The sequence below is a fragment of the Sturnus vulgaris genome, chromosome 2 (assembly GCF_052056855.1).
Source record: "Sturnus vulgaris isolate bStuVul1 chromosome 2, bStuVul1.hap1, whole genome shotgun sequence".
NCBI classification, from domain to species: Eukaryota; Metazoa; Chordata; class Aves; order Passeriformes; family Sturnidae; genus Sturnus; species Sturnus vulgaris.
This window is the reverse complement of record NC_142244.1, coordinates 39082630-39103335: the sequence shown is the minus strand read 5'-3', so window position 1 is coordinate 39103335 and position 20706 is coordinate 39082630. Positions and strand designations below refer to the sequence as shown.

At 41.7% G+C, this 20706-nt stretch overlaps 1 protein-coding gene across 1 annotated transcript; it reads left to right on the top strand.

Moving 5' to 3' along the window:
• Positions 1 to 839: 839 nt before the first annotated feature.
• CTSC (cathepsin C) lies at positions 840 to 17139 on the top strand. The gene is made up of 7 exons (XM_014877555.2): positions 840 to 1072; positions 1990 to 2135; positions 9893 to 10059; positions 10471 to 10626; positions 12651 to 12766; positions 15246 to 15377; positions 16091 to 17139. The coding sequence occupies exons 1-7, from the start codon at positions 907 to 909 to the stop codon at positions 16591 to 16593; spliced, it is 1386 nt and encodes a 461-aa protein (XP_014733041.2). The 5' UTR covers positions 840 to 906; the 3' UTR covers positions 16594 to 17139.
• The last annotated feature ends 3567 nt before the right edge of the window (positions 17140 to 20706 follow it).

Genomic DNA, 20706 nt, shown 5'->3' with positions numbered 1-20706 from the left:
TGAGCATCTACTTGTAGATTTATACCAGTTTAATAACATTTATTTTAAATTTATATCCATTTCCAAGCCACTGCATCATTTTCATAGTCAAAATTTTCATATTATATGCATTTATTGTTCCCCAGAGAGAGGTTATTTTTTATATAACTCTTTTTAAAATGAGGGTATATTTACTCGTTAGCAAGTCTTTTAGCCTTCTTGATTGCACATACGTCTTTGGGAATGTGAAAGCAGGCACACTTTGCTTTTGGAGAAACAGAGGAAAAAGAGCCACTTCCCTGCAGACCCAGCCATGCACCCAGGGTCTCACAGTTCAGTGCAGACATCTCTGTCCCCAGCATCACCTGTCTCCTGCAAAACTGCTTCTCGGACACCCAAGATTTTGCCGGTCATCAAAGTTTCCACTTTCAGGATGCGTTTTCTGGGCTTTTTGTCAGCTGCTCATGTGTACAAGGGTGTCAGAGGTGGCGCAGGGTTTTGGGGTTACATCCCGGGCACAGTTCGTGCCGCACGATTGCCTGGCTGTGATGCGTGGCTGCTGCAGAAACTCTGAGCCACTTTGTGCTGCTAAACCCGTGGCGGACAAGAGGCCTCGTCCTCCAGAGCAGCAAGACGTGGGCCTGCAGTGACCCCGGCAACAAGCCCTGTTGTCTATTTGCCGAGGCTTGGGGCTGGGGAGGGGGATGCCCTTTGAGGATGTAGATGGGTTTTGGGGAAGACGATGCCCTTTGCTGGGGAGGATGCCCTTTGGTGAGGTGTAGGCGCTCCGCAGAAGAGGACGACCTTGGGGAAGGACACCGTGTGGGGAGGAGGCCCGGCCGGGGCGGGTCCGGCCCGGGGGCGGGGAGGCGGTGGCGGCGGCAGCCGGGAGCATTAGAGCGGCGCGGCGGCGGCGGGCGTGGAGCGATGGCGGGGTGGGCACTGCGGGGCTTGGCGCTGCTGCTGCTGGCGGCGCTGCCCGCGGCCGTGCTGGGCGACACGCCCGCAAACTGCTCCTTCGCCGACCTGCTGGGCGCCTGGGAGCTCCGCGTCTGGCGGGCCGGGGGCCGCCACGGCAACTGCTCGCAGGCGGGTGAGAGCGCGGCGGGCCCGGCCGGCGCCCTCCCTCAGGAGCCGCGGGCGGGAGGGCGGGCGAGTGAGGGGCGCTCCCGGGAGCGGGGCGGGGGGAGCGGCCGCTCCGTGCCCGGAGTCCCCGGAGCCGGTATGGGCGGCGGGGAGGCGGCTTCCTGCGCCTTAGTGTGCTGTTGTGTTTCTCTTTCGTTCGTTCCGATTCGGACTTGACTAGGCCTCTCCGTGGGTCCCATGGTTCATGCCGGCTCACTGCTCCTCTCTCACAGGTGCCTTCCTGCGAGGCGCCCAGAGCTGGCAGTCGGGGAAGCCTGACAGCATACAGACAGATGGAAGTATCACTTCCCTCGAGGGGGTAATAGTAGTGGGGAGTTACTATTTAATGATCGTATGTCAATGTCATTTTAAAAATAGTAGGTGCTTAGCATTTTTCTGTGTCATCTGCTTTTTGATCAGAGGAGACAAGTGGCAGTACCAGCAGTGGAGGTGAGGTGCGTGGTAAGGTTGCAGCACTGGTGTGAAGGAGTGTAGGATGGGTGATGCCTTATCCCAGATGTTGTAGGGGAAGAGTTGTCATTGCAGACACAGTGTCTGAGTGACACAGTATCCAGGACCTTTGTAGCTCTACAGCAAGTTGTGTTTAAATAAGCGGATGTTTCCCAGTCACAGCTGTTCGGTGCTGCTGCTAATAAAATGTGCAGATACTGTCTAGCAGTGGAAAAAATGAGCATGTAGACCCACTGACAGGTAAGTGGAGGTTCTGAAGTGTCTCAATGCCCTTTTGGGCATTGTATTCAACTAGAGTATTTTAGCTTCCTTAAGAATAAAATAGATGTTACAACATTCTTTATATATTTTTTGGTATTATTTTTGTCTCTTCCGTACAGTGATCATACCATAATCTTTCTTTCTTTCTTTTAGGGTCTGTGGAGAAAACGGTGGTTGTCAATCTTCAGAAGCTAGATGTGGCTCAGGATAGTCTGGGCAACTATGGTTTCTTCACTTTGATTTACAATCAAGGCTTTGAAATTGTGATAAATGACTACAAGTGGTTTGCATTTTTTAAGGTGAGTAACCTGGTGTGTTCCACAACACTGGCTGTTGCCAAAATGGTCTGTAGTTAGGCTTCTCTTCAGTCCCTGGATGCCACAGTGCCACTTGATTATCTTTGGCTCTAAGGTTTGCCTGGATTATCAGATAAAGGATTTCTTCTTTTCTTTTTTTGAGAACATAAGGAAGCAGTGATCAGTGGTTGGTTAGGGAGCAGAGAAAGGGAATTCCACGCTGGCCATTATCTGAAAAAAATACAGATGCTTCTACTTTCCGTTCTGGGGGAAGCAATCTTAAAGCAATTGAAGGCCTTCGTGAAGCTAACTTTCCTGGTAGCCTGGAAATTTTATATTTTTTTTACCCTGTGGACTCAAGTCAGATAGCATATACCATTGCTTTTATCTTTCCTTACAGATGTTGTCAAATGCACGGAAACTTTAGAGCCATCTATCCTCCTTGATGGAGGATTTCTGGGATCTATAAATTTTATTTCAGAATACTACTCTAACCTTTCTGCTGTCTCTCATTATTCCTTTGGAGTAATGCTGTTCTCTTCAGCCCCTGTTAATACCTTCAGATCAAGCTGAAAACAGGGGTTAAACAGGAGAAGACACTCCTGTTAGGAGTGCTCTGCTGCTCTCCTGATGAGTGGCATGGTGAATCTGAAGGGCGGTTTGAAGTAATCTCTGCAGGATGGCTTTACTACCTGGAAGACAGATACTTTGTGCAGCAGGGCTTCTCAGCTGGTGAATCCAGCCCTGGGCAGGAACAATGAATGTGGTTTTGGTTGTTTCAGGAAGCATGATCTTATGTCTGACTTGAGATGAGTCAATAGTAAACATCCAGGCCAAGTATAAAATCTCTGAGCTTTGGCTAATACTAAGGAGGATAGAGAAATAATTTTCACTCTAAATTGTCTTTCTGGGAGCCATGGTAGATGGTTTATTTTACAGTAACTATTTTAAAGTCAGTGTTTTCAGGTGTTAACAAAAGCAAGTGATCTATTCTTTCAGGAGAACTGGAATCTGTACTGAACAGAAATTACATAGAAGGCTCCAGTTTAACTGCAACCTCCTTACAGTTTCCATCTGTGCTGATTTGGGCTCATGTCAGGGAAAGGACTTCATAGAGTAGCACAGCTATTGGGGAAGTTATTTTCGTGCTCATTGTTGTAGGTTAACCCCAGTAAACAGCAAAGCACTGCTCAGCCATCAGCGTGTTGAGGGAGTGAATTGGAAGGATAGAAGTGCAAAAACTCATAAGCTGAGATAAAGGTGCTTTAATAGGTAAAGCAAAAGCTGTGTGTGTATGCAAGCAAAGCAAAATGAGGAATTTATTCACTACTTGCCACCAGGATAACTTACCACCATAATAAGCAGGCGTCCAGCAATATCCAGGAGAGCAGTGCTTCATCGTGCACAACTGTTACATAAAAAGGTAGATGCCATGATTCTGAATGTCCTTTTTTTCTCCTTTCCCCAGCTTTTATTTCTAAGCATGATATTGTTTGGCGTGGAATATGTCTTTGGTCAGGTGGGGTCAGCTTTCCCAGCTGTATTCCCTCCCAGTTTCTTATGTACCCCCAGCCTATTTGCTGTCAGAGCTATCTGAGGAGCAGATGAGGCCTTGGTGCTGTGTTAGCACTGCTCAGCTAAACTGAAACATCCCTGCATGAGAAACACTGTTTTCTTCACAAATCTGAAATGCAGCATTATATGAGCCACTATAAATAAAATGAACATTCAAGACCTGGTGCACTCATAACTGGAAATTTTTAAAATAAGAATGCGATTTTTTTAAACAAGACAGAGCCTTGTACTTGAGCAGAAGCAAAGTATGAGTGAGAAACACCTGATTGACATTTTCATCTGTATAAGATAGTGAAATTATATTGCCATGATGTGCACTCTTCATAGGTTTGGCGGGTAGTACAGCAAAAATTGCAGACACTGAAAAGTAATCTAACTGAACAGAATTATTCTGAAACTTCTCAGGCAGGGACACCTCTATGAGCTCACCTGCAGTGGGAAGACCTGCCTCCAAAATGGCAGGAATTGCTGCCTCCATGAGGACTGTGGAGCACTGTATGCTGAAGTGTTGTTCATGAACTCCGTTTTTAGGTATTGTCTCTGGCAGGGAGGATTCAGCAGTCATTGTTGGACTCATCTGAGGAGAATAGGTTGAACTAGCAGACTTTGGGCTGATATTTTACACTGAAATACAGAGCTGCTTTACAAGTCAATATGCTAGGCAGTAAAAGAGTTGCTGATTATCAAACAAATTTCCTGAATGTGAGGAATTTAATCATAGAAACAGTGTGGCCTGCTCTGGGATATAAATGGATCTGTTAGTTGCCAACTTGAAGATAGCTGAGAGTCATTGAAGGCTGCTGCTCTCCATATCTTGTGAAATACATCCCCAGAAGATGAGCACTAAGTGACTCATAAGCACTCATGTATTGCATTGATTTCATATATTGCATTGATTTGCAACATACCAAAACTGTTACGGCATAGTTTAAGCTGAAAGGAGCTTCTGATGGTCATCTGATTCATCTTGCTGCTCTAAACAAAGTAAGTCAAGTATACACCTGAGCAGTCGCAATACACAATAGCTTGCATTTTATGGTCATGAATGTGTCTCAGCCCTTTGTAAGCTAATGGATTAATTCTTAGTTTTGAAGTTGGCTTCAGTATTAAGAAATAGCAAGCTTGTTTGGGTCACTGTTCAGTAATGGGGAATTCATCAGCAAGATGTATTTAAATTAAAGACTTCTTTCCTTAAACACCATAGGGAGGATTAGAGCCCAGTTCAGTTACCCTCTCTAATAATTTTGCTGTAAAAAGAACAACAGATTACCAAGATGCAAGTCTATTACTGAGAATAATGACGAAATACCACATCACTTACTAAATGCATTTTTTGCTGCAGACAGCTACTTGCTGTTATTGGGCAACAACATGCAATGTGTCTCTGCAAAACTCCTAATTTCACAACTGTCAGTGGGCACTTGGAGGGAGGAAGTGGTACCTTACATACTGCTTGACCTTGTGACATATTTAACTGTGCTTAGTTTTAATCCAGAAAACATTGCATTACGTATGAAATAGAAATACAACAAGTCTGTGATTGAGCAGAGGGAGGATTTGCCAGGTACAATGAGCAGCAGTATTTAAGCCAATACAGTACTTTGTGAGTTTCAGGCAAAGAAGTGCCACTTCTGCTAATTGAACCTTCAGTGTATTTTTTCCTAGTGTTAAAGAATTAAGCTGTTAATTACTGACAGGAATGCTGTGGTCTTGTCTAAGTGGTGGCTTTATCAGAGCTACTGTACTGTGTAGATACGGTCACAGCCTGTTTGGCTATGCATGTTTCAATGAGTTTTTAATAGCTTTTTGTTCCTGTGGCTTACTAGACAGACACTCACTGAAACATTTGTAGGGTCTCATTGCCTTTACAAGGTATTTGTTCTTTCACTTGAGGCCTGTGGGGAAATGACTTTATGCATCAGAGGAGTGGATTGGATGAGCTTATCAATTTTATTTTTTTTCCTCATTTTACTTTAGTATCTGAAGATGCTCTAACAGTGTTTTTTTTCTAACTATTGTTGTACATAGAATTAAAGTTTGCCAAATTAAATGCAGCATCCTATTGCATTCTTGCATTCTGCTTCTAGCACAAAATAACTTGTCTAATGTGTGCTTCTGAAACATCCCTGTACTGAACTCGGATGTCAAGTTAGTATACTTGGCAGAAGCTTAATCATGTGCTTCTGCTGAATGTTACAAGGATTCTTTAGGGTTATGCAATATATAAAGCTTTAAAGATTTTTTTTTACCCCAAGGGATGGCAAAAGAAATAGGAATAGCATAACATAAAAAGCTAGAGTGAGGCTGAAAGGAAAGTTGAGGCCAGCTTGTTTCAATTATTTGATGTCTCTGAGGTATTTATTTATTGTTAAGACTACCACTTTGATATGAGACAGTCTCATAAGTTTCTCACTGTTTGTCCCTTAAGCAAAGTGGTTCTACTTCTGGCTCCTAGATGTTCTTTAGCAAATACCAGAAGTCTGGCACTTTTTCATATTGAAACCTTACACTACTTCAGCAAAAAAAAGAGATATATTTTAGAATGCTTCACTACTCAAGTTACTAATCTTTTCCAAACTGTCTTGGTGACATCTTTGTCATATCTTTTTCTCTCTTCCCCAAAGCTCCCAAATTTGGTTAAAATCAAGGATTGCTGTTTTGAAACAAATAGCCTAGATAAGTGACAGCAGTTAATGTTTATGTTTTCAGGATATGGAAAAAAATCCCAAACCTGGATGCATTTTAGTTCATGTTGCTAAAGTAGAAGTGCTAGAGTTGCTAATGCTATTTAATCATCTTGCAAATCAATTGAATATCAGCTTTTAACCTGTCTACTTTGGGCTTGCTTAACTGGCAGTGAGCAACTGCTGCTTTCCTAAAGTGTAAATCTGAAAGCACAAAACTCAAATTGCAGAATGTTTTCTAGAGTAAAGAAAATCCACCTGGAGCTGATATTTGCTTGCATTTTATATTGGGTAGCAAGATGCAGTATTTTGTTCTGGTAACATCATCTACCGTATCTTTGTGTAGTAGGGTATCTGCAAGTCTGCAGCTCTGTTGTCATTCAATGTGTAAAATGCATAGATACACTCGTAAATTTGAGATAAGTCTTTCCACCAGGTTTAATGTGGAGGGTAGTCCTGCCTCCTGGAGCTCAAGTTGGCTTATTGCCCAGGCACTGCTTAAATTGAGAACAATAGATTTCAAAGAGGTTGAGATGGCTGCCTGTCTGTGTGGCACTGCTGAATTCGTGTTAAAATGCTGTGACTAATAAGGTCTCCATCCTTTCTTGCTTTTGTCTTGGTGAGATTAAAGATTGTTTTAAAAAGCTTTAAACAATTATGGTTTTTACTACGACTAGAATTGAACATGCAGTTAGATTATGTCATGATGACCAGCACAGGAAAGACTTTATTAAAAGTGTACTTCACTGAAAAGCTTACCTGGCTTCAGATACCTAACAGCAAGCTTTGAATTTAGCTACGTGAAGTCTTTTAAGGTTAATTTTGGCATGGCTTGGCTAAATCTTGGCATTGGGCAAAACCATGTGAGTTTTCAGGATTGAGAAAAATACCAATTTGAAATAGAATTAAATTTTACCGTTTTCAAAACTCAGAATTGGAGCTATGAATATAGTTTGGGTGTCTTTCTAGAGGAGTTATCCTAGGTTGGTCAGGTCACTGGATGGAGTTAATGCTGCAGATGGGAGCATTGGCTGATGAAATTATCATGTGACAACCCAGCTGCAGTGGTTTTAACTCAAAAATTAAAACCATCTTTAAAGTCTGCAGAGAAACGTGTGCAAGCAGTTGTCCAGCAGTTGCTGGTGATCACAGCTGTATGGGTGTTATCCTCCATGAAGGATGCTGTTCTGTGGTGGGCTCTGGATGTTTTGGGCACTGTGCCAGCAGCTTCTGTTGAACCTGACCTTGTAATTCACATCCACCTGGGTCAGCTGTTGCTTGTGCAATGGTGCCATATCCCTGCCATGACTGGCTGTTAGTTGTGCAGATGTATCACAGTTGTTCCTCTAAAACTGGTACAGTCAAATTTCCTAGATCTCATCTGTCAGTCCTTCACTAGTAGAAATAAGAAATTCTGCATTTCTTAGCAAAGTTGTTTTAGCAATGATTTTATGGTGTACCTTCTGATAAGCAGTGGACATCGTTGTTGTGGCACTGATGAGGTTTTTTTTAAGGCTTGTGTGCCACTTGTCTACATCAGTAGCTCTTGATTAAAAGTCAGAGGCAGGGAAAGCAAATTGTGACCTTATGTAGGTATATTTTAATTTCCTTGATACATTGTTTTTTGGATTTGAAATTCCCCTTATCCAAATGTTATTCATGTGTTATGGTCTCAAAGTCTCCATGTGGCTTTTCAGTTATTTCCTAGTAGCTTATTCTGGCACTCTACAAAAAAGTAGCTACAGAGGACTTGAATTGCCTGTTTTTAGTCTTCTATACAGACTGTCTGAAATTGACTTTTGTGTCTTGTTTATATTGAAGCATTGCTACTGGCTATCCCTTCACCTGCTTTCTAGTTTTGTTGATACACGTGAACTGAAAGAACATTGCAAGAAATTCACTATATTCACTTTTCTGAAAGATAAGTTGCACAGATGGTGTGAATGCTATTCTGGTTATCTCTTTACATCTCTGAAAAAGCAATTTTATATCTGGAAAGGGAGAGGGATTTCTAGGAGGAAAACAAATTTTTTGTTGTTTTAATTTGCTAGTTAGCAGATAGCTCATTGCTATTTTTTTCCATGAAGATAAGCCCCAAATCTGTGTTGCTTTTTTAATTCAGAATAACACTATGCAAGGCAGGATTGTTGCAGGAAGCATGCCTTGTTCTCTGATAAATCAGATAGAAGGCCTATGCTTATTGAGAACGTCTGTACTGTTTTAATCTGAAAAGATAGGAAAGACCAGGTATTAATTTCTACAGTCATACGGAGCCAGAAAAGTGATCTCACAATAAATTAGATGTAAAGTCACTCTCTGTTGCTTTTGGAAGTGCCTGGATTTCTAGTTCTGCTGTTGTGAAGAGGATATTTCTCAAAAGTCATCTCTGGACCTTGCCCTTGGTATTTGGCCAAGTGTGGTTATTTCCCACATTGCACAATCTTGCACAGTAAGAAAGGAAGAATAGAACAAGGCAACAGTTCAGCCTTCTAGTGCCCTCACCCTGCTCCAGCCAGCAAACACACTTGTGTGTGTTTAGAAGAGTAAAGTTAAAGCCTTTGTTTCATGGGGTTTTCAGGTGCCTTTGTAGTGTAACACAAAAAACACTTTAACCTTAAGAGATGAGTAATGAATAAAGAGCCACACACACCCCCACAGTGAGACATTCTGTTGTCAGAGAATTGCTAATCCAGAAAATTTACGTAGCTGGACAAAGTGTTAGTGGTACCTGTTGTATGAAGGCACATTTTGCTGAATATATTAAATTATTGCTGCTCTTCAGTGGTAAAATGAAGACGTGTGGCTGAACAAGGAAGTATTAGGACTGAGGACTTAAGGCTTTAGAAGCAGTCTCTGCTGCCAACTTTAAATGAGCTGTTGTCAAGGGATCATCATTTCTTAGTCTCATTTTGATAGCTCCTGTGAAATTGTTTCTTGATGCTTGGCCATCACAGCTCAAAACCTAAAAATGTGACTGGAGGTTCCATCTTTGGTTTTGACTTGTAAAAAAATAACAGTGCATAAATAGTGCATACATTTTAAAACAGAAATAATACGTCTTCCTGTGAGATTACTGGATGACAAACTTGCCATTCTCGCTGTGTTTGAGTCTTAGTTTCTCAAACTTTTGTGGCAATCCAGAGTTAGCTTGACTAGTCACATATTTGGTGTAAGAAATCTCAGGGCCTTGAAGAAAAGGATGAGTACTAAGAGGTCTTTACTTCTTGCTGTAAAAGGAACTATTGAACTGAATGATTAGCACAGGTTAATTGATACTGATACAAATGCATACTTTGTTGCTAAAAGTGCAAGTCATGGCCCAGGTACCTTTTGCAGCTACTTGATAAATAGCAGTTTCTTTCATCTTCTTAACCTCCGGAGTGTGTTTGGCCACTTCCTGTGAAACACAGGCAGGAAGAAGCAGCTATGAGTGGATGGGGAACTATGGCTATGCTAAAAAATGCATCTGCTCAACACAACTATAACTTCTTCGCATTGCAGTACAAAAAGGAAGGCTCAAATGTGACCAGCTACTGTAATGAGACCCTACCAGGATGGGTGCATGATGTACTTGGCCGCAACTGGGCTTGCTTCACAGGACACAAGATTTCCTCATCTCCATCCGATGTTCGCATCAACAAGCTGCCTCTCCAAAAGCTCGGGGGAAGGTAAGCTACAGATAAGTGACCTTTTACTGGAGTAAAATGTTTCATAAGGGTGCTTGAGGTTTTAGCTAAAATCGTAAGAACCAATTCCAGTACTGAGGGCAAAGTTAATGCCAGTGATAATGTCGGAAATAAACCTGAATGCACAAGAATAGGGGAGGGTTTGCCTGTTGCTTCACAGTTTCTCCTTTAGTCTGTGGTGAAGCTCTTTTATAAAACTGGCATGTCCAAGGAAGATGGTTACAACTAGTCTGTCTCAAGTTTTAGAATTCTTGCCTTGATCCAATAATTCCATGTTTCTTTATCAGTACCTACCAGAAGACACTTTCAGAGTTACATGTTGAGTTTAGAGAACACCTTTAGTTTCAATCCCAGTCATTTCTTACTCTTTTACTTGGTTTCTTTTGTTTGCAGCCTTTCCCACAGACGTTACGTGCACAACTTCGACTTTGTAAATGCTATCAATGCTCACCAGAAGTCATGGAGAGCAACAAGATACAAGGAGTATGAGAATTTTGCCCTGGAAGAACTAACTAAAAGAGCTGGGGGTCTCTACTCCAGAGTTTCAAGGTAATAAGACACTGTTCTGCAACAAACCCCGCTGCTGCCAAGAGTCTGCTTGTATTTGTCCTGGCTCGCAGTTGTGTTTAGTTCAGATGTTTAATCAAGTTTCAAGGCCTTCCAGTTCATGTTCATGGAGTGCAAACATATTTTTCCTTTGAATTATTATTCTGAGCATCTGTTGTCCCAAGCAGTTGGGACAAATAGTCACCTACCCTTCAGTCTTGCCCAGTAACTCGCTGCTGAACTCGTATGTGCTGGGAAGAAGTGGGGACAATCTCAGTTATCATCTCACTGTCCTGTCTGCTCATCAGCTGCTTGCCATAGTTGGGAGTTTCTGCTTGTGCTTCCTCTTGGTTCTGCTAGTTCATAGTTGCAATTGAAAAGCTGTGAACTGCTCTCTTCTCCTAAACATGAATATCAAAGATTTCTCAGGGAATTCCCTGGTAATTTTGATAATTTGCCACGCCTGCAACAAGAGTCCTCTAGCAGGAGTAGAGTGTCTCAGTGAAGAAGCATGAAAGTAGCTCTGAGAATGCCTTCAGGGTCTTGCAGATAACTTAGCTGAGAATGGTAGTGGGGATGGGTATATCATCCTTACAAAATTTGAAAACTAGGGATTTTTGATCTAAAGATTCCCTTCTTTATAGCTATCTTACCTTCTTCATAGTTTTGCTTTCTCAGCGCTTGGTATTTCTGTGAGTAGGAATGCTACTTACTTTTCCAAACCGTGGCAATCATATGTTTGTTGAAGAAGGTCCTGCTATAGAATAAAAATGCTGATTTGCATGGGAATATCATGCAGATTATGGTTTCATTGTATAGCTAGAAGTCACCTTGTAGATGATCTTAAATAAAGTAACCTATTTGGAAGCTCTTTTCCACCCATGCAGTACCATGTCAGTATTTGGTTCACCCTCTCCTGCTTCCAAAACAGACTCCAGTGTCTGGTGTTTGTGAATGGCACCTGAGGACAAGCATCAGTTTATGTGAAAGTTGAATGCAGGAAGCTCTTGTGTTACTGATGTAAGCATCACTTGGCTGCAGGTGGTAGCTGAGGACAGGTAACATTCATCATAAGTCACAGTAAAAACTTGCTCCAGAGAAATCTCCAGGGCAAGTAGGACTTCAGTTAGTGAATTATCAGTGTAAGCCATGCCCATGCCTGAAGCAAAACTGCAGTTGCTGTGAGTGCCTGCTGCCAAGATGGTATCTGCAGTCAGATATTCTACATACTTTGTGATTGCAGTAAAATAACTGTTGCAGAACTGTGCTGCTATATTCTGAGAGTTACCTCAACACTTCAGATTGGTGCAAAAGTACTTGACCTCAGTAGCTTGTGGGTGTTAAGGAAACTCCCCTGTCTGGCCACCCAGGAGCTGCCCTGGCACTCACACTTGTACCACCTGAGATGGGACCAAGGCACCTTTGCAGCCACACCCCACAGACACAGTGACGCTGGGGTTCCTTACCTGCTCCACCCTAGGGGGCCCACAGCAGAGTCTCAGACATCCAGATCTTTAAAATAATTTAATCTTGGTGCAATAACTAAGTAATAAAACAGCAGTTTGAACCAGATCCCTCTGAGGAGGGACCCCAAACAAAGGAGCCTCTGGGCTTTTATGCCTCCACCTTAGTAGTGGGAAAGTCTGGGGTCCTCTCTGAGTGTCCTGTCACCTGGCTGGGCCACAGGTCCCTGCTCCCTTTGTTATACAAGAGGATTTTGCCACCCAGAGCTCACTTTGAAGCTCACACTGCAACTTGCAAACTGAACTACCTGCATTGAATGTATTCCTCAACAGTGGTTAGTTAATAATATAGTTCCCTCAGGGAGCAATTTGAGTAGGTCTTGAATCCTGCTCAAGCTTATCTCTTTATATTAACATTCACTCAGTTTAGATGGAGACTATTTTAATTTGCATAGTGTGAAGCAAGTCCAACTAGTAGAAGCCAAAGATGAAAGCTGAGTGTTACATAATTGTTTCCTTGCCTAGAGTGTGATATGTGTCTCAAAAGCATTTTCTCCTCTTTAGACCAAAGCCTGCACCTCTGACACCTGAGTTACTCAAGAAAGTTTCAAGCTTGCCAGAATCCTGGGACTGGAGAAATGTGAATGGTGTCAATTATGTCAGCCCTATTCGGAATCAAGGTAAAAATGAATAAATAAAACCTCTGAATTCAATGTTCTAGAGCTCCTTTGATGTAGTTTATAATTTGCTGCTAACCAGAAGCTTTAGCCTAGTGTCTGGCAGCTGACAGATTGCACCATTACTGTGAATAACCTGTGGAAACGGGGTGGAGTTCTGGCTAACAATGCTGTACCAAAATAGGTGGTGGTACTGGCTTGTCCAGACAGCACTGACTTGCTGGAGTGAAAGCCAATTATCACAGTACCGTGCATAAACACAGCTGTCAAGTTTTGTCCAAACAATCTCAGCCATGGTTTTCTGCACACTGACTGAACTGATGTACATTTAATTTTTTATTTTATTTTTTCTCTGATTTATTTTGATGGCAATTATCATGTAGCTTTAATGAATAAACCCATGAAAATTGTTTATACTGCCTCCAAATCTTATCACCCTGATAAATTCAGGTGTTACTTAACTGCTAGTTGCAAAAGGAAATATTAATCACTATGAAAATTACAGATAATGATAAAATACTGCTAAGAACCTAAAAGGATACCATACTGATATATGTTGATTCTGTAGGGGAGTGTTTATAGCACTGCAGTGTGAGATACCTGAATTAGATTTTTATATCATGGAGGCCAGGAGTGATCTCCATTAATGTGTCCCTTCCCTGTGCCACCATTAGCAGATAAACTTGGATCTACTGGTAGCTATCTGGTGGCAGCTTCTGGGGGAAAGAAACATAACATTAGCATGGTGGGGAAGGGATGACTTAAGTCATCAATCCCCCATTTATGGCTCAGTTATTCTGACAAATTCTGCCAGCTGTACTCCTGATAGCAGAAGCAGCATAGGAGAGTTTGTGGAATTTCTAGCTATATGGAAGCACTGAAAGATGGCAACAGGAAATTATATGGTCCTCTGTAGGTGTGAGTCCTGTACTTTCTCCTGGTGTGAGCTATGAATGTCTCAAGGGCTCTTTTATCTTCCAAACAATTGAACACTCAGTTCCAGACTTACCCTTTCTTTGTTGTGTTGCTTCAAAGTTTCTCCAAATGAGAATAAGTCTGTTGTTTCCAATAAAAGAGCTTCCTACACTTTTTATGTAATCTCAGGGTCCATGCTGAGTATGTTAAATGTCTGTGGAACATACATTCTGCTCCATCAAATTAGAGTTTTAGCTTTCATGCTTAAACAAAAACCAAAAACAAACAAAACCTACAAAAGAGGTCATTCTGTGGACTTTATAAATACCACTGTGGTAACAGGAAAGAAATTTAGCAGCCAATCCAGCAGGCCTCAGACTAAAAAGGTTGCGTGAGTTGTATTTTTCATGTTTTTGCACACATAATGCAACAAAGTGTTCTGCAGTGTGGCCCATCTCAGATGCTGCAACTGTACAGTGAGTGGGAGGCATCTTTCAGTGCTTCACTTTGCCCTGCTGGGAAAAGTGTTCCTGTTCAAGCTGATTTTGTCCCTTCTCTTCAGAGATGCATCTAACTGTGTGAAGGTGCAATTTCATGAAGTCTTGCTGTTGTAATAGCTCTGCTTTAATACACCTACACGGTTCAAGAAAAAGTATTTTGTTTTGTTCCTCAAGGCTCCCTCCTTTTCATAGCTCTGCAATATTTGGCTTTCCCACTGTCAGGAAACAAAAGCAAATCAGGCACCTTGATGACAATCAGTAGATATAATAGGACCTCATCCAAGTAATCGCTCTTTTTATGAGGCTTGTCATTCCATTTCCAAAGGCTTTTAATGAGTGAAAGGAAGGTCCTAGAGAGTGAAGAGGCCTAAAGCTAGAAGTGATACTAAATTTTGATGCAAAAGTAAGGAGACTTAACTCTCTGCCAGGAAGCAGAAGGGAAATTAAGGTGCCTCTTAAAAGGCAGTGAACAATTGAAAAGCCAGTGTACAATTATATGCCCTTGGGAAGCATGGGGACTGGGAATAAATCCGCTATATCAAACGTTATTTATACTACTATTCTCTTAAAAGTCAGTTATTTTAGGGGTAGCTAAAATAGTAGTAGAGGTGGAATATTTTTTCAACTGGAAATTACAGGACTAAATCCATTGGTAGGCTGAAACAAGAACAATATTGTCATCATTCACTTCAAATAGTTGATTGCCCTTAGCATATGTGCTGTGTAAAGGGTAGACTTCTCAGCCCTGCTAATGTGGTTCTTGAATGTTCATTCTGAAGGCATAGGGTAATTGGATAGCTCTTAAATGCTACTCCTGAAAAACACTGGAGCAGTACTCTGCCTCTTATTCTTGAATAAGCTCAGTGTTCCCTGAGAAGTTGTTGGAAGTGAGTTTTGAATTGCACGCATAAAAGCTAGATGACTATTGGAGTTGAAGTTCTAATTACTGTCTGGTAGGTTTTAACTCTTTTCAGTGGACTTTAGGAATAGATGTACCTGATAGCAGGTGACTAGCCTTGTTTATGTTACTGACTTCTCCTTGTGGTTCCTTTTTCTCCCCTTCTCAGGCTCATGTGGCAGCTGTTACGCATTTTCCTCCATGGGCATGCTGGAAGCAAGGATACGTATCCTCACAAACAACACTCAGAAACCAGTCTTCAGTCCCCAGCAGGTTGTGTCTTGCAGCCAATATTCTCAGGGTAAGGATGCTGGTGTATATAAAGACACTTTTCAAGTAATGATAATGCTGCAGAAGGAGACTAGTTTGAAAATTCCCGTACTTTTTTCATAAAGTATTTGGCAGGCTAGACTTTAGTATACTTTAGTACTTTATTTGAAATTAAAAAATAACAAAAACAGAGTTGTCAGCCTACCTCACTGCACCAATAGCATTGAACAAGGAGAAGTCGCCCTTATGCTCAGGATGTAACTGGATTTTACATCTGCCTGTGAGATGGGAAATATCTAAGGAGTACGACTCAAAATGTAGCTGATTGCAATGCTTACCTAGAAAGAATGGAACTAAATGTTCTCCCAGTGGCATATTCAGAGGGAGAGGGAGATGTGCAAAAGCAAAGATTAAAGCTTTCTAGAGGACTGTATCCTTGTGAGGACAGATCCTTGTATTGCATATAACTAGCTGTTCTTTCTGACAGGGATTCTCAGGAGCAATTTGATGATAAAGGGTCCAAGTATTAGTGTTCCGAATATAGTTCCCACAGATGTGAATTTTGCCTTGTGTGTTTCAGAAAGCTGACTAGCTAACTGGAGTATTAGGATTATCTGGGTCACTGAAGTGTGTTCAATACTATATCTGAAAATATTATGAAAGATTTAAATGGGAGAGTCTCATACCTCAAATAATGGAATTTCCAAGGGAAGAAGCACTTTTTTTTTTCTTTCTTTTGTTCAGGTTGTGATGGTGGTTTCCCATATCTCATTGCTGGAAAGTATGTGCAAGACTTTGGTGTGGTAGAAGAGGACTGCTTCCCTTACACAGCCCAGAACTCTCCGTGCCTTTTCAAGCGCAGCTGTTACCACTACTACACGTCTGAGTACCACTATGTTGGTGGTTTCTATGGAGGCTGCAATGAAGCCCTGATGAAACTTGAGCTTGTTCTGCATGGCCCACTGACTGTTGCCTTTGAGGTTTATAATGATTTCATGTTTTATAAAGAGGGGATCTACCATCACACCGGGCTGCGGGATAATTTAAATCCTTTTGAATTGACCAATCATGCTGTCCTACTGGTGGGCTATGGTAAAGACCCAGAAAGTGGTGAGAAATTCTGGATTGTGAAGAACAGCTGGGGCACCTCATGGGGAGAAGATGGCTACTTCAGAATCCGCCGTGGCACTGATGAATGTGCAATTGAAAGCATTGCAGTGGCTGCAACTCCTATTCCAAAGTTATAATGTAAAGGTCTTCATCCAGTGCCTTGTCCTGAGCCATAAGAATGTACTGATGGTTGAAGATTCTGGTTAAAATCTGTCCCCTAGCTTGAAAAGAAAGCTTTAAGGAATTTTTCCACAATAGAGCAGTTTCCATATGTGAGAAGATGAACACTGTTAATTCTGCTCTGTGCACTGGAGGCTTCCTCTCAAGTCTGACAGTAGATCACCCAGAAGTGCTGTTTTGGTAATAGTGGTAATTAGTTACTCATCATTGGATATACCTTCAGTCACCAGTTACATTTTTTTCCATGGGCAATCTTGATCTTCTGATCTCAGAGGGAAGTGTCTGCTATGATAATCTGTGACTGCTTTGAAGGGACACTGTAGTGCCTTACTTCTCAGAAATCAGGAAGTCACTGCAATTTGGAACATAAGTGTGTGTTGGGGAGGGAATGAGCAATTATGCTGATAAAAATAACATTTTGAAGCTCTAAATGTCCTGCAAAATCTGCTTGTCAAATCCTTATGACAATAAAAATCAATTTTAAGTTTTGGGCTGTTACTAAATTTTCTAGTTTTGTATTTTATTTCGGTGCTTCACAATTGATCATTTCAGAGTTCAGTAAAAAACACCCCAGTCCTACAGGAGTTTGTATTTGTGGAAGAAGTTAGTTCTTTTGGTGACCTGTCTGAGTTTTGAGCTTCCTGTCAAGAAGCTCAAAACTTTTTTTACTTCAGCAGAATCTAAACTAGTGGGAAAGAAGAATGAGAAGACAGAAGAGCTAGTAATCTTGCATCTGAAGATGAGATTATCACAGCAGCATCCAGCAAGTTGTCCCAAAGTCCTGTAGTCCTTGCTGTGGATGTAGGACAATTAATTGAGTAAATTTGTTAATTCCCCAGTAAGCCTGTTTAAATCCTTTCTGTTAATCTGTTGCCCTAATTCTTACAAATATACAAGGTAGAAACATAGAGTTGAGCAGCACTTAGAATTAACTGTAACACAGTACTTTGTTAGCACAGCACTGGTCTTTGCTGTTCACGCGAGGAAACAAAAATGGCATAAAGGTGAGTGCCAGTTTCATGTGTAGAAGGTAACTTCTTTAGTAACCTTCTATTAAAATGTGACCAAAGTTTAGTATTTTTCTGTGTAAAATACAGTCTCATGGGTGGTTTTTCTAGGTGTAGAGAAATCCATAAAATGCAGAAAAATGGAACTGTTGTCTGTGATCAAACTATCCCATTTAATTTAGGAGGGAAAACTCACTTTTACTTCAGTAGCAGAATTTCACAAGAAATCCTGGACTCTAGTTTGCTCAAGTTAAGGGGCAGGGAAAGGATAGCTTTATGGCTTTTTTAATCCCTTCCCAAGACCTATTAAGCCTGGTTGATGTCAGGTTGAACATGAGCCAGCAGTGCCCTGGCAGCCAGGAGGGACAGCCCTGTCCTGAAGTGCATCAGGCACAACATGGGCAGCCGGGCAAGGGAGGGGATTGTCCTGCTCTGCTCTGAGCTGGGGCAGCCTCACTTTGAGTGCTCGGGGCAGGTCTGGGTGCCACAGCATAAGAAAGATACAAAGCTATTGAGAAAGGAGGATGGTGAAGGGCCTTGAGGTGAATATGAGGAGTGGCTGAGGGCACTTGGTGTGTTCAGCCTGAAAGAGACTGAGGAGAGACCTCACTGCAGTCTGCAACTTCCTCATGAGGGGAAGAGGAGGGGCAGGCACTGATCTCTGCTCTCTGGTGACCAGTGACAGGACTGGAGAGAATGGCCTGAAGCTGTGTTGGGGGAGGTTTAGGGTGGAAGAGGTTCTTCACCCAGAGGGTGTTTTGGCACTGGAGCAGGCTCCCCAGCGAAGTGGTCACAGCCCCAAGCCTGACAGAGCTCACGAAATATTTAGACAATGCTCTCTGGCACATGGTGTGACTCTTGGGGATGTCCTGTGCAGGACCAGGAGTTAGACTTGATGATCCTTGTGGGTCCCTTCTATCTCTGCTTGTTCTGTGGTTCTTGTGAAGATGTGTTTGGAAATTTAGAATTTGTGTTTTGCCAGAAGTGGAACAAGGACTTCTGAAATAGCTCATATTGTGCATTGGATTGTTTAAGCTTAGGGAGTTGGGGATGAGGGGAGGAGCTAGGTTCCTGGGGGTTTTTTTAATAGCTGTAGAACATGAGATTAGTTTGAGAATAAGAATATAAAAGCTAGATGTTTCTTTTTACTATCTTTCAGCCACTAGGAAATTTATTCCTTATCACCAAACTGTTGCTGACACTTGTGCCACCATGAATATAAAAACACTTGCTATTCACTGTGTGTTGTATCATGTCAACTACATGTGCTTTGCATAGCATTCTGTGTTATCTTCCTAGCAATTCCCTCATCCTTCTGTCACTGCTTGTGTGTGGCAGCTGCACCGGTGCTAATAGGAAGAAGGGAGTGTTCTCAGAGTGGTCTGTCACTGTCACTGCCCCCAGTGACTGTCATCAGACATTGTTTGCCTCTGACTGACTGCATTGTGTGAATGTCCCCATTTTCTGTATTCCAGAGTTGCACAGAAGAGTGTCAGTCAGCCTGATGGAGCTGCTATGTGGATGTGGATTCTTTATGTGGCTTCTTCCTATAAACAATGCATTAGCTGAAATGGAAAACATGCTATCATGCAGGAGAATAATTATAGGGTTGGCAGATAGGTCTTATAGTGAACATGTAAAGCCCTAATATATTTTACTTATCATGGAGGGTTAATAGATAATGTCATGAGTGATAAATATTTACAGGGGAAGTAAAGCTTATCATCAGCCCAGCAGAGATATTAAAAGTCTGGTGTTTTGAAAATTAGTATATGCACAAAACAAGATACATCTGTTTCAAAGTGAATGTAATAAATCTTTAAAAATCATTAAGAGCTGTGGTGGAGTTTCCATCACTGGAGTGGGATGATTTTCCAGTTTGAGGACTGCCCCTGACACCAGAATTGCTCAGAGACTCATGCAATTGGTTTATGAAGGAGACTTGGCAGGGTCATCATGACTCCTCCTTGCTCTGTGGCCTGAGAACTTGAAACACAAGGTGACATTTAACTTCCAAAGTTGTCAGTCTAACTTTGCAATGTAAATAAAATTGGTATAAAGAACAGCAGAGATTTTTTTTTTACTAGATTTGTTCAAAGTGCTGAATTTAGGACAGAATAATTTTAAAGTTGTGTTGTTCCAGGGGTCTTGGGAAGACAGGAAAACCAGTGCACCAATAGAATTTATTAAAATGGCAAGCTCAGGAGAATATTATAGCTTGATAGCTTCCTGCCTTTTTTTTTTTTTTAATGACTTGCACTTTATCCAATGCTTTCTTATCCATTGCTGGAGCTTTAAAGCTAGCTTGTAAAATGGAGTTAAGAACATTAGGTAACTTTTGAAAGTTCTGCTAACATCAGACTTCCTATGACCTCTGAAAATAGTAAGATATATTTCTAAACTACTTTGGTCAAGATGTGATTAAAACAAGGCTGTACGTAAGTCTGGAGGTATTGTTAATGGAAAATTTCCAAGGATGTCAAATGCAGAATTTTGAAAAGCATTTTTTCCTAAATTTTTGTATTTTAAAAGGGACAAATGCTGTAGGAAGGGTGTTATTTATTTTAGAAGACAAAAAGGAACATGGGCTAAGGAAGCATTCTCTCAGTGGTTTCAGTCTACAGAAGAGCATCTTTTACCAAGATTTTCAGTTTTTCATTCTTCTCTTTTAGGAAAAAAAACCACCCATCATAGCATGTTTTTTCCCCCCATCAAACCATTAATTTATTCAGAAAAGCCATTTCTGGTGCGTGTTAAAAGTCCTGGTAAAACATCAAAGGCGTGATTAATTTTACTTTCACCTGAATCAGTGGGACTGACTTAACTCTGCTCTAGACAACCTGCAGGGATAGAGCTGCCTGATACCACTGGAACTGTCTCACTTTGGGTTGAAATACCCTAGGGAATGGTGTGGTCTCCACAGTGTAAGAGCATCATATAATGCCAGGAGCCTCTCAGGGATGTGGTGCAGCAGTGAGTGAGGAGGGAAGTTTTGGAGGGAGTTTGCCCCAATCTGCTTTTGACTGTGGGAACTCCAGGGCATTGCAGGAGTGGGACAGAGAC